Source organism: Zea mays, chromosome 9 (genome assembly GCF_902167145.1).
Source record: "Zea mays cultivar B73 chromosome 9, Zm-B73-REFERENCE-NAM-5.0, whole genome shotgun sequence".
Classification (NCBI taxonomy): domain Eukaryota; kingdom Viridiplantae; phylum Streptophyta; class Magnoliopsida; order Poales; family Poaceae; genus Zea; species Zea mays.
Window position 1 is genome coordinate 22242956 of NC_050104.1, and position 14190 is coordinate 22257145.

The 14190-nt window shown below is 40.7% G+C and overlaps 1 protein-coding gene across 2 annotated transcripts; it reads right to left on the bottom strand.

Annotated features, from left to right (window-relative positions):
* Nucleotides 1-726: 726 nt before the first annotated feature.
* LOC103638095 (coatomer subunit beta'-1) lies at nt 727-11169 on the bottom strand. 2 transcript variants are annotated; one of them, XM_008661083.2, is made up of 25 exons: nt 10960-11169; nt 10811-10831; nt 10636-10697; nt 10454-10508; nt 9173-9209; nt 8763-9088; nt 8541-8672; nt 8309-8457; nt 7308-7376; nt 6672-6822; nt 6530-6595; nt 5990-6178; nt 5372-5512; nt 5211-5285; nt 4924-5100; nt 4726-4817; nt 4530-4646; nt 3902-4016; nt 3699-3770; nt 3204-3400; nt 3029-3122; nt 2821-2927; nt 2480-2624; nt 2111-2278; nt 727-1225 (listed from the first exon to the last, which is right to left on the bottom strand). In XM_008661083.2, exons 1-24 carry the CDS (start codon nt 10960-10962, stop codon nt 2150-2152), a joined length of 2721 nt encoding a protein of 906 aa, XP_008659305.1. In that variant the 5' UTR covers nt 10963-11169; the 3' UTR covers nt 727-1225; nt 2111-2149. The 2 variants fall into 2 exon arrangements, with proteins under 2 accessions (XP_008659305.1, XP_008659304.1); XM_008661082.3 differs by having other exon boundaries at nt 2182-2278; nt 10960-11135.
* Nucleotides 11170-14190: the final 3021 nt, after the last annotated feature.

Below are 14190 nucleotides of genomic sequence, written 5' to 3' on the forward strand. Positions count from 1 at the left end.
AAAGCATACTATCATCTAAAACAATTTAAAAAAAACATATAGATGCAAATCGGTTTTTTATAAAAGTAAAGTATGTATCCCTAACCTAGACACCCTTACCATAGTTTGCCTCGATAATGATAATTTTGTTTTTCTGTGAATTATGGCTTCGCCGCCGATTCCTGTGGAGTCTGTGACATCTGTCGTACATAGAGGCATTGCATTAAATCCACCGCTTTAGGCAGCCAAAACAAGTGATTGAACAATAGGTATATAGCGTAGCACAGAAATGCTGAGATGCAGGTCGATGGCACCGTATAAGAGATTGAGACCAGAGAGTAGGGAGAGAAGAAAAAGGAGAGGTTGGCTTGACATGTAGAGAGGGTGACGATCATCGTTGCTCAGCTCCAGTGCCTACCACACATACCAAACTAGTTCCTGGCTCAGCTGAACCTCTTCCTCGAAAGCAGCTAACATGTGAAATTAACAAGTGTGGTTGCCTTGGGAGTTCACCACGCATGGAGACATGGGCATGCCGCTCTCGTTTTGGACTCTCATGGAAGTGGAGGATCCTTTCAGAGGCAGTGGCGTCCTCTCTTCTCAACGGCGGCGATGGTGGCGTAATGGCGTTGTCTGGTCAAGGTCCTCGGACCTTGGATGGGTTTTCAGGCAGGCACGAACCTATAGCAGCTTTGAATTCTCGCAGTCACCAGCATTTGATAGGCATCCGCGCAAACAAGCGAAACAGATTCTCAAGCCAAGCCTCAGATCCGATAGAATGATGCTACATAACATGGGAAAAAACTCCCGGCCCGCAACTGCAATCGTAGACTACACGTAACCTTATCGAATAAGGTCATTACAATGAATGGGTAACAAAAGCTGTCATCTCCTATGGTAATCTGGCATATTTTTACTACATACCTCTATACCAATTATTCAAACACTATTCATTGCAGCTGGCCCCACACCCGATCCATTGATTTCACGGCATGGAAATTGGGTCTGCAAACGTTCCAAGAAGAAAGAATTGCCTACGTTGTTTACAAAAAGAAGCATGACTGGATGGGCAGATTGACACCAAAAAGTATAGCGACCTTCTATATGACAAGCATCAGGCGGTCCAGCATCACCAGTTCCGGTGCTTCAGAGTAAAACAGGGGGCCCACATTTGTTACCCTCAGAAAAAAAAATTTGCAGCCAATGAGCTGTGCTTCTTTCAGCCCCTATTCATGTTGAGTTAGCACTGCGAGGAGCAAAACAAGGAATTACTTACATCGAAACAGGACCACACTGGTATTAATAAGAAAGAAGGTAGCTAAAATTGCATTATGTTTTTAGGCACTTGGACTTGTCAAGACATAATCAGTGTGTTTGGTTTGAGGAATGAAGAGTATGTTTGGTTTGATGAATGCAGTGATCCATCTTCTTCTCACTCCTCACTTTTTTATTTTGTTTGTGGAATAAAATAAGTTGATTCATCACCACCTCATTCCTCATAAGCTAATAATTAGTGTATATATATATATATATATATATATATATATATATATATATATATATATATATATATATACGGAGTAGGTTGATTTCACCAAAATTGATGGAATGAACTTATGATGCATCACCTCATGAAGTATAGAGTGACTCCACAAACTAAACACACCAGAAGTGATCCATCTTCTTCTCACTCCTCACTTTTTTATTTGGTTTGTGGAATAGAATGGGTTGATCCATCACCAACATATTCCTCATAAACTAATAATTAGTATATACATGAGGAGTGGGTTGATTCCACCAAAATTGATGGAATGAACTTATGATGCATCACCTCATAAAGCATAAAGTGACTCCACAAACCAAACACACCAAATATTTCTAGGTTCCTTAGCAACCCAATGGCACTATCATCCACAAAACTATATCAGAATATTTGTAATAAGCACATCGATTAAAAAGGTTAAATGAGGGAGAGGTGAATTGACGATCTGGTAATCTATTATTGTAATTTCATCTCCTGATTAATTGTCAATATTGTGTATTGAGATAGATTGGAATGGCTACCCAAACTTTGAGGACAGCTATGGATTCAAGTGTACTAAAACTCAAAAATTCAAAGACAGTGAATCACCGTAGGCAAAACTTGGGGTTCCCATATTTGCCAAGAATTCTAGGCAGATAAAGCTCCTTCATTGTCCGTACCCTGATGTTCCTCACCCTTGTTCCCATTTACTAAAACTGTCTCTTCAGGTTCATCAGCATCATCATCTGTATTCTGCATTTCAGTCTCTTCAAATGCCTGAAAACAATTACATTCATTATTCCAAAAGCTAACAAAAGTTACAGTCAACAAGGAGAAATAATGAAATAATTTCATATCAATCAAGACACAAGGAATGGGCCGATGTGAAAATAGATCAGTACATATCTCAAGTTTCTAAAATAATTCCATAGTGCATGCTAGGAAATGGGCAATAGAAGCAGAATGCATATGAGATACCTGTTGATCAAGTTCTCCATTTTCCTCAGCCACATCTTCAGGTTCCTCATGCTGAACAACCTGCATCCTTTTGAAAGCTTCCACAATAGTCATGTCTGACTTCTCAGCATGATTCAAGTACTGGTCAGCAGGAAGATAATTGCCCCTGCACATATGCAAAAATTTTACTTGGTCAAAAACTGTGAGGTGGTCAGGACTCAGTTCTCAGAGCAGATGCAATAAAATATTAGTACATTACTCCTTGGATTTAATAAGAAGTTTCTGAGATTCAATGTATTTTTTTAACTTCTGGTAAGCAATATTCTAGAACAAAATGTAGTAGTTTGTGTGATACTGTGTACCTCTGAGACGCAACACTTTTTTCTACAGTTAGAGCAACCTGCCAGTCTTCAAATAGATTTGGATATTCAGAAGGATCTGCTAGAGACTCTGCAGCTTTTGGATTAATCTGCATACAGACAAAAAGAATAAGATAATAGCATGCAGTTTTTTTCTAATGACACGACACTTTTCAGAAAGAAGACTAAGATGAGAACATTAAGAAATTACTTTACTCAGGTCGTCTCTCCAAATTGCCACTATCTCTGGTACTTTGCTAGGAAGATATGAACGCGCCAGTAATGCAGCTTCAGGTATACGGTTACTGCAGAATACACAAGATAATGTTTAGTTCTCAAAGGAAGAGCACCAAAACAAGGATTTAATCACAGCAAACAAGATTTACCTGTCTACAAGCAACTGTATGCAATCTTCAACTTTACCAAGCATAAAAAGGCAGAGGAAAGCAACATTGTTTTTTCCGTGTTCTTTTGCCAAAGAAGCAAGCTTTTCAATTCCTTCAGCATCTCCAAGAGATGAGTACAGTAGCAACAAGCCACTTAAGTCCTTTGCTTGAAGAAGGCATTCCTCTGCCATCTCTAGCTGCAATGTAGAGTTGTGGCATACCCACGCCAAAAGGTTATCATTCACGAGCTAATACAGATAGGATATGTTCGATTTAGGTCATGTCTCAATTTGACATCATTCACATTCACATTGAGAGTTTTAGCAAGAAAAACAAGTACCATTGAAGTTTTGAGAAGATAAAAGCCCCGACCCAAAACTATTTGATCACAAAAAAACGCCACACTAAACGAGGTATTCCATCCTCAAAAACTTGTTTCTTAGCAATGTGCTTATTTAAATGTCAAATACAGACTGATAAGGCTTAAGAGCTAACCTTGCCTGTGGACATGGCAAGTTCGCCCAACTGCTTCCATTTAGATTCACTTTGTGCTTCTATGGCGATAGCCTGTACAGTAAATAGTCATGAGAGGTCATATAATATATGTTACTTAGTAATTTTTTCAGTAATGCAGTATACAATAACTCAAAATATAGTCCACAGCATTAGAAGAAAATTAATGACAATATAACCAGTACCTTCGCGACTTCTAATTTTCCAAGCTGCACAGCTAGGTCAAACTTGTAGTCAGCATCAGTGGCTATCTCAAGAGCCTCTTCCAACATACCTCTCGATTCCAAAAAATGAGCAACACTGCCATATGAGAGAGAAACAAGAACTGAGGCTAGAAGAGAACAGACTCTACATGAAGTTGGACGAAATACAGAAAAAGAGTGCAGAAAACTAAGTATATTAATTCAGTAAAGTATGAATATACACAAGATAAAAAAATAATATTAGTTTTTACTAGCTCTATTCCAAATTATAAGATGTTCTGGCTTCGTCAATAAGATGTTTTGGCTTCTCAAGATACATTATTTTTACTATGTAACCAGACATAGTGTATATCTAAATGCATAGCAAAAACAATAAATCTTGAAAAGCCAAATCGTCTTATAATTTGGAATGGAGGGAGTACAACATAAACATACACTTAAAAGAGTCTATCTAGATATGACATACATCAGGACAGTTGTGACACTAATATATATGCATCAATTTAACATATAACCTGTCTTCCACAAAATAGAAAATGGGTCTAAAAGCAGAGATAAATTAGAAAAAAAAAGTCAATATATATTTTGGAACAAACTGATAATCACAAACCTATTATATTGCGCCTTAGGTATGGATGATAAAATTTTGTTTGCATGATCCAAATCCCCACGCATCACAAGGGTCTTGTACTCAATCAAACTCAGAAGTAATGTGTACCCAATGACACTGTACCAAGCTATTTGTTAGTCAGAGAAATTAACAGATGCTACAAAGGAAAGGAAGCATTGTTTTCGAGAAAACATACTTCAACTCCTTGTCAATAAGATAAACTCGACTTTGGTTCGCAATATATCCCAACAAGTACATAGGGCGATCCAAATGATACATTGTAGTGACCTGTAAGTATAAAGCTTATAACTATGTAAGCAATTGAAGTCATGACATGAAGTGCCCATATAGAGAATTTAAACAGAAGAAATGTTTTCGAGCAGACTATATTTACCTCACCACCAACACAATAATTTAGGCGCCACGATGAGTTGTTATAGATAAAGCAGTCTCCAACCCAAATTCCAGTTCTCACTCGCTCATTGATCTCATGAAGCAGCTCAAAAGCATCTTCAACGCCTTCTTCGTCCACAGGCTTTCCACCTTCTAGATAAGAAGCAACAATATCTCTCTGCAAAGCACAAATCTCGTTTTGTGTTATAATCCCCATCATCACAAGGAGGTGGGTAAAAGAAGGAAAAAGAAACTAGATAATAATCATTTGAGGATACAATATCTTACATTGTACTTGAGGATGTAGAATGATGTATCACTTGCTATTGCAACTAGGTCACCACTATCAGCCCAGTAAACATTCTATAAACACATGATAAACAAAAGGTTAATATTAAACTCATACATACAAAATTTCCACCCAAGGAAAAATAATACTTTTGACTCACCTTAACATTCACATCGATTCGGCGTATTAGTCTACAATCAGCCCAGTCATAAAAGCAGATGAAGTCACTAGAACACATTGCCAACAATACCCCACCATAAATACGCTCTGCTGAAAATGAAGGGCGGATAGTTTTCTTCTCCTAAAAAATCAGATAATTTAAGTCACAGAATACAATGAAAATGCCAAAAGATTGCAATGTGCTTCTTTGTGAAACAATTCAAAAAAAGGCTATGTCACAAACTTCACATTCGCTTCTACAACTCCTAGATAAGTGATATGGCTAATAAAGGTGAGCAGGCAAGGGACATGCAACAAGCATAAGTTATGAATATCAAATGAATTGTAAGCCTTAGTAACAAATCATGGGAAAAACTTGCTGCGGAAATCAAAGTGCACAATTAGAATTTTATCCAGAAGCATCCACTGACTAAAGAAACATGTGATGAAAGAAAAGAAAGCTACAAGGGTCAATCGAATACTGAAGGAGTAAAGGATGCATCTTTACAGATGCCAAAACCAGAGGCAATGTTTAGGTAACTATGGAAGAAATGAGAAATTTGCATCTGATTAAGCAATTAATATATAGAAAAACAATAAACTAAAGCAGACCATGTACCTGAAACGATTTATTGAAAATCTTTATTCTTGATGTACTTTCCCTAATTGCATATTCTCCTTCTGATGACCAAACAAATTCCAGTGCAGACCCAAATGATCTATTCCTCCAGGCCAGGGCAGTATAAATTATGTACTCGCCATCTCCACATACAACAACGAACCGTCCATTAGGGTTATGCTTCAAGCTCTGACCAACCAAAATGATTACTCACAATCAGATTATACATTACTGAAAAAAGGGCAGACCCGGTGCCAGAGGCTTCCGCATGGGTGGGGTCTAGGGAAGGGATAAACCGAAGCAAGCCTTCCCCCAGCAAATGTGGAGAGGCTGCTTCAAACCCATGACCTGGTGACTCAGTGAGACAGCTCTCACCACTGCATCAGGCCTGCCCTTTAGGTTATACACTACTGAAGATTAAATAAAAAATCGGCACTGGCAAATAAAAAAGGAAAAAAATATCCAATTGATAACTACACTATAAACCTACAATAGTAACAAATTTTAGAATACAAAGAACATAGCAGCATCCAGAAGTACCTGTGGGTACAAATCACAGCTTCCTAACTCTTTTACAGCCAAGGGTAATCTTTCTCCATCTGTGGCCTGATTTGAAAAAAAAAAACTGTTAGACAAGTGCTTGCTAAATTATTTTATTCTATGCTGAAACAGACCAACTTACTTCAAAACCTGCACCGACTGTCTTGATATTTACAGTTTGTATTTCATTATGTTTCGCCCAAATGATTTTCCCACCGGTATCCATACTTGCTATGGGTACTTCACGGCCCATTTTTATCATAATGGTCCCCTCATCATAACCAATCACCATCCTAGACAGTAAACAAATAATCTACTTGTTTCAGTATTAGAAAAACATAGTGGGCCCGTTGGCAACTACATAAGGATAGGACCTACTAGATACCAAGAATCTCATCCACAGGGACAAAAAAACCCATTGGCTTTGTCTTGTCTTAAGAATGTGAACAACTTAAGAGCCACAAACATGAACATTGCAAGAAAGATAGAAATGAACAGGATAGAAGATATGAAATTGTAGCAGCAGCCACCCATCAATCAACATACTGGGTTTATATGTAAGTTTGAAACCGCCGATACAAATCGACCATACTGTGGTCCCTAGCATTTCTAATAGATTTACAAGCAGAATGACACAACTATACATACCTACCATTAAGAGACACAAAGTTGTATGGTGCTTCTAGTTCTACTCAAAAGTGAAATGCTATATTAATAGCTAGTGTCCATTACAACTAACAGCACTACTGAAACAAAAAGAGAATGCAAATGATCTTACCTTCTAGACCCCTTCATGTATCCAACAGCCCAGACTCTCTCAAGGCCATAGTTTAGTGTGTTCTCAAGTCTACAGAATAGTTCAAGATATAAAACAAAGAACATCTCAGGATGAGATTATAAAGAGCAACACAAGTGGCGTTCAGAAATCAGTATAGAACATTTTCCAGATTATCACAGAGGCAAGAATAATTTAACTTGACCAACCTACGAGGGCTCAAACTTGGGTCTGGGTGGTGGGAGTGCACACCGCACCTCCCACCAAAAGAGCCAGGCTCCACAACTGATTCAAAAAAAAACAAGTACTCCTTTCATTCTAAATTATAAGATGGTTTGGCTTTTCTAGATATATTGCTTTAACTATGTATCTAGACATAGTGTGCATCTAAGTGCATACTAAAAGCTATGTTTCTAGAAAAGGCAAAATGTATTATAATTCGGAATGGATGTAGTAGTATTTGTGATTTTGATAAGCAAAATAGTTAGACTAATCGCTGTCCTTTTGTTTCACACCCTACATGTCACTACACAGTGTACACACGGAATGTAATTGTGTATGTAAGACAGGTCATGACACGCATGCAAATAGGAAAAAATATAACGCGCAGATAGGGTTTGGTGAGAAATTGCATGATATCATAGGAAATAATAAAAAGGTATTAATCATAAAAGGTAAAATAAAGCATATTTCATTCAAGGACATGGCAGATAAGCTCATATATTCAAGTTAGCACACCATGGAATTATAAGTTGCCGTGTGTTTTAACTTTGAACCATAAGAAAGTTAAATACCAATGTCATGCCCATAAGCCTTTACATTGAAATTAGCTATGCCCAATTGTACGAGAAACAAGATAGTTGTTTAGGGTTAAGGTTTATGTAGAAGTCAGTAGATCTGTGTTTCAGGATGGAGAATTGATAATGGCCAAATTGTAAAGAAAAATTGAACGGACCTCTGCTTACATAAACAAGCAAACATAGAGATAAATAAAAACATGTTACCTGTAAGTTGTCGAATGCCATATACGAACTGTACCATCTTCAGATCCAGTAATGATTATAGGGAGCTCAGGATGGAAACAAACAGCAGAAATATTATGTGTATGCCCTTCAAGTGTCTGAACACAGCTCTTCGTCTGGTAATCCCAGACCTATTTTGCCATAAAGCACACCACCTTAGGACTGGATAGAACAATCAAACACTCAAAACATACAGCTGAGTACAAAATTGTACCTTTGCGGTGGAGTCATCAGAACCAGTAATCAAATAGGGCCTGTCACCACCAGTGAAGTAGTCAACACAGTTGACACCCTTTTGATGCCCATCAAGTGTGAAGTTTGGATCTGGAGAACCCAAACTCCATATCTGCAGTTCAAAGTAAGAAGTATAAATGAACAAGATCACATCATGAGTCGCAGTTAACATCTCGCTGCATAATATTGCAAAAAGGCATACCTTTGTAGTGCGGTCAAGGGATGCACTTGCAAAGGTGTTAATATCCTTTGGATTGAAAGTAACCTGCATCACATAGTGTGAATGTCCCTCAAATATTTGAGTGCACACCCACCCTTTATCCCAGTCCCACAGTTTTATTAGCATGTCATCAGATGATGACAGCACATATGGTAGAGTTGGATGGACCGCAACACATCTGATGTAATCAGTATGAGCCTCAAAAACTTTAACTTTGTCCATGGTATTGTAGTTGTAGACACGAATGAACATGTCGTCTGCACCAGCTACAACCCATTGTTTCCTTGAAATAAACTTTGCCGACCTCACTGAAAATAAGTTTAAAATATACATTAGCATCATTCTGATTGCCAGGAGTTCTCTTTCCACGTGAATCTAAGTGCTTTGGACACCTGGCAGTTCTGAAACTTCAAATGATTTCACCATTGCCTGAAAAGGTATACACAAACATGTTAACGAATAAAATTCTCAGATCCAATTTTTTTTACGTCAACATTAAATATATAGTTACAATAAGTAAAATGGCAATATTGCACTGGTAAATCATATCCATTCATGACAGATACATAGATCCTGTAGCTGGATCCTAATTTTCCCAGAAAATCTCTTGTGTCATACTCAAAATTTTCACAAAACCATTCTGATTTCTTATTGTACTAAGGTAAATCCCCATTTTGTACTAAAGCATACACATCTTGCAGAACTGCAGGTGCATATACATGATATGCAATAATTCAGCAATGCAACTCGACACATCTCACATTGGTTCAGACCCACAACCATGATGGTGAAGGTTGATGACAGAAATGAAACAGAAACAGGTCATCTTATACAACAATATAAAAGGTCATTAGGTTAACACCTTAGCTCACAGAAATGCAGACTGGCTAAAAAAAGAGTAAACATAATCATCATGATCAGTAGTGCTAGCTGTGGCTGCAGCTAGCTGCAGCTGCAGGCCCAGCCAGCAGAAGTGAGCAGAGCCAATATGAAGGGTCACACGGTGGCAAAAGAAATTGAACTATCGACAGTAACACAGGATCAGGCATTTTCAGTGTACAAGCATAATAATGTATCAGAACGGTCAATGTGCTGTTTGCAGCCCTAATGCCTCTATATAGTTGAACAACATATAATCAGAGAAATAAGCAAGGCGGCAATAAAGTTCTTAAAAAGTGTAAACATAACTGAAACTTAGACATACAAATTCTGCAGCATGTCAGCACATATATATCATAGCATCAGCAAAAATGTCTTGAATAAAGGATCCAGCATTGAAAGAGTAAACCCTAATGTTATGCTTGGTTCATGCCACCCTATGTCCCAAATTATAGGTCGTTTTGGCTTTTGTAGATACATAGCTTTTGCTTTGCAACTAGATATATTATATGTCTAGATAAATAATAAAAATGGTGTCTCTAGAAAGGGAACGTATCTGGTGCAACCAGATTAATTGGTGCAACCGTGCAACCAAGACACGTGAATGGAGGTGGGAGGACCTTTGTTTTGAAACCGATGTTTTTAAAAAAGTCCTCCCATCTCCATTCATGTGTCTTGGTTGCACGGTTGCACCAATAGACCTGGTTGCACCCCTCTAGAAAAGCCAAAGCGGCCTATTAAGTAGAATGGTATGAATTCATGCACATTGCTTTACAAAAACAGGTTCGGGCTACCTGTGCCTGATAATCCCAGATGCAGACACTCCCCGAGTACAGGCTCGACAGGATCCTGCACAATGCAAACCACATATAATCAACAATAAGAACAAGCACACCAAAGCGGTAAGCACACTGCACAGGCAGACGAAATGGCTGGAAATTCAGTGAATGATCCCCAAAACATAATGTGAAGTTACCATGGCTCCGTGGGGTGCAAGTCCACGGACTTGACTCTCTCCGACCGTTGAGCGAACTTCCGCTGATCACCACCATAGAAACAAAATCAAACTGAAATCAGCGCAAAATCAAAGCAGCACGAGCAGTAGAAGAACGACGTGGAGACCGAGATCCAGTGAGGTCGGGCAGGCACACCTTGATCTCCAACCTGAGCGGCTGCGGAGAACACGAGCGGAAAACAGCATTGGTCAGATCCTCCGAGAAAACGTCGTGGACTGGGCTCGAGAAAAAAAAACGGCTAATGAATTGGAGATTCGAGAGCGGGCGGGTTCAGATCCACGTACCATGGTGGCAGCAGCGGCGAGGACGGCGCGGAGCCGAGCGACTGCACTAAACCCTAGGGATCCCCAGCGGCGATGGGTGGTGGGGCGCGGCGAAGAGGGAGCGAATCCGATCGCGGGCTCGGTGGCCCAGGCGCGGAGCCAGGAGGGAGCAAGAGGCACGGAGAAAACTGAAAAGGGTCTGGCAGTGGCAGACGATGGAGGTTTTGTGTGTAATTTAGTTACTTTTTAATTCAAATTAGTACATGGAAACTTTTGTGTTCCCCGTATTGCAAACTGTGTGCCGCACATGCATGGCATGGTCCATCATTTGTGTGATTTTTATGGCCGATATCATTAGTCTATTTTCTGGCAATTTATTTATTCTCGTACTTATATTTAAACTTTAGTATACAGAGAATGTAGTCTACAACAAAATAGTGTTTTAGTTAACTATATAGTACATGGTCGGTCTTACGATATAAAACTTCCATGGCCGCAATAAATTGTCGCGGTTCAAAAGAAAAATGTTTCTAACTTGGTAACAAAAGGGTTCCACCTTAACAAAATTAAAAAACCATTTACTCATTGTAATATTCAATATTCAAATAACCAATATGGTTCAACTAATTTAAAATTATTGTTCAACTAAATGCTGGCAGCACGAAGGAAAAAAAATACGCGAAGTCTCTACTATTCCTTAAAAGGGCAAGGAGGGCGTCCACACCTTCACCACGGCTCCGCCCTCCCCACCCCGCTAATCTCGCTGCCACCGCGCACGCCTCCGTCTTCGTCTCCCCCGCGCTAATCTCGCCGCGGCAGTGCGTCCTCCGCCCCACACCTTCCCGAAAATGTCGTCCCCCAATCACCGCGCGGGCCGACCCCCATCACCGCGCGATGATTGTGCTCCCATCTCACGTCTCCCTCCCTCCCATTCCGCGCAAACCAAGCGACGACATGGCCCGATGCCCTCTTCCCGGCCGCCTTCTTCCCGGGGTGGTGCCTGATGCCCTCGCCCTCTTCCCGATCGCCTTCTTCCCTTGCTCCGCCCTCCACTATTCCTGAGCCCGCCGTCGGCCGCTCGAGCCCATCCCGACCATGGCCTTGTGCCCCATCCGCCTCTTCCACGGGTCGCTGGAGCCCAGCCCGCCCACGGCCTGGTGTCCCCCTCCGCCTCCACCAGGCACCACCATGGCAGGAAGACAAAGACCCCCAACGTCGCCGCCTGCCTGTTTGCAAAGGGGCAAAACCCATATGACTTCGATTCGATTTGCCTGCGGTGCTCGCGACGAAGGGAATGGCAAACTCCTCCTTCCCACTGATGAAGCCGGCAGAAATCGTGGAGGCACTGCACAGCTATGGCATCGGCCCCAGCTCCAGCCTCACCGAGGTCCTCACCCTCTTCCTTGCTAGCATCGTCGGGTATGCCTTCGTCGATCCCCTTCCCTAGTTGTCCTGTCTCACCAAGATTTGGCCCCATCCCTGGTTTGCTTCATGGGGGCATTTTGCCCGTTGCAGCGACAATCAACATCTCGCGGGGATCACCTCTACCCTCACCAGCTATGGCCACTCCCCGACATTTAGCATCTGGCATCCTAAACAAACTCAACGCTGGATGTAGTCTTGAAACATGTTAAACGCCATAAATGCAAGTTTGGTCTGTGTTTATGTTTATGCTTCTGGTGTTTTTTTCCTTAAAAAATAATTGTCTTTACTGTGTGGCCAGGGAAGGTGCGATATTGCCTCAATATAAGTGAAGATGAGTACAGGAAGACCATTAAAGTAAATGTGATAAGACCTTGGTTCCTAATGAAGGTGATTGCAAAATAATCTATTGTGTTCTTGACCTAGATTATTGGTGCTGAGAGAGGATTATATCCAGGTGCTACAACATATGGTAACAGCTTGTGTTGGGGACTCATTCTCAAATGCTATGAATTAAGAACAAGGCAACATAAAATGTTAAATGTTAATGCCCTTCGTCCGCTGAAGCATTATTCCTTTAAGGATTTAATGAACTTCGGACGAAGGTTGAGGACGATACAATTACGAAGGTTGAGTCTTCGTAATTGAACTCTAATAGATTATATAAAATAATACAAAATATGAAGCATTAAAGATAAATAAATTATAAATAAACGACATCATTTTCATATTATATCAACTTAATGTATTCAAATATTAGATACATTTATACCTTCGCCTTGGCAAAGATTAATTCCCGAGTGATGCAATTGCAATTACAAGAATGTGTCCACCGTAGAGGAATACTGTTCACTATTTAGGCACAGGACACAGCCTGTGAGGAATTACAAACATGCCCCTCATAAAAGTCTACAACAATGACTCAAACACTTATGGACTAAAAGGTCATTCTACTTTTAAGTCGGTTTGTAATTCCGAAGCTTCATGAACAGCAACCTTCGGTCATCACGTGCAGACAGCTTCAGCCGAAGCTGTTTCTTCCTGCAGGACCTTCGGCGACGAAGCATGGTCCCAACAGTAGCCCCTTCGCGGTGCTAGATCGTTTTTCGTAACGAGCTTGATCCGTGAAAAAAGTCTCTTAGGCTTCAGGAAGCCGAAGGTCCGAAAAACACCTTCCCTGAGCTCGTTGTCGAGAAATGATTCAGTTTCCGAGCGCGTAGCGGTCCCACCCTGCAGGGTTACTATTTGGTCTATGCGGTCCACCGCGCAGCGGGTGTAAGCAGTTGTTTGCCTGGTGTAGAAATCCTGACGATTCACCTTCTTACCTACAGCACTATATAAACAGACGGGTAGGTGTGAAGTTACCACAGCATTCATTGCTATTGCACTGTTTTGCTGCCAAAATTTTTAACCATAGCCGAAGCTTGACTCTTCGCAATCAGACGAAGCTCCAGTTTAAAGCCTACTTCGTCAGAAGAAAAAGTTTCGGAAGAAAAAGTTTTTTAGTTCCCAAGAAATTCAGAATTAAATGGCCAGAGTGCGCTCTACCGCTAGAGTTGAGCGTGAGGGAGGCGAAGCCGAAGGAGCGGAGACTGTTCCTATCTCCGAAGCGATGCAACGATCCGGACTGGTGACCTCGGAAGGAATCCATACTGTCGAGACAGAGCAAACTGTTGCCGAGACAGAACAAGTTGCTGCCGAAGCGGAAGAAGGAAATATTGAGGAAGCTGATCCTGATGACGATTACCATATTGTCGTGCCAAGCAAGCCCAGCCACTTGGACTTCGGAAAGTCGACTGTCTCCAAGGCTGATCTCTCCAAGATGGTGAA

Excerpts from the sequence above, each read along its gene's own strand:
- LOC103638095 (XM_008661083.2), bottom strand. Across the intron at positions 9,210-10,453 it reads TCTGGGATTATCAGGCACAG|GCAATGGTGAAATCATTTGA; the intron begins GTAGCCCGAACC and ends ATACCTTTTCAG. Across the intron at positions 6,179-6,529 it reads GCTGTGATTTGTACCCACAG|AGCTTGAAGCATAACCCTAA; the intron begins GTACTTCTGGAT and ends TTGGTTGGTCAG.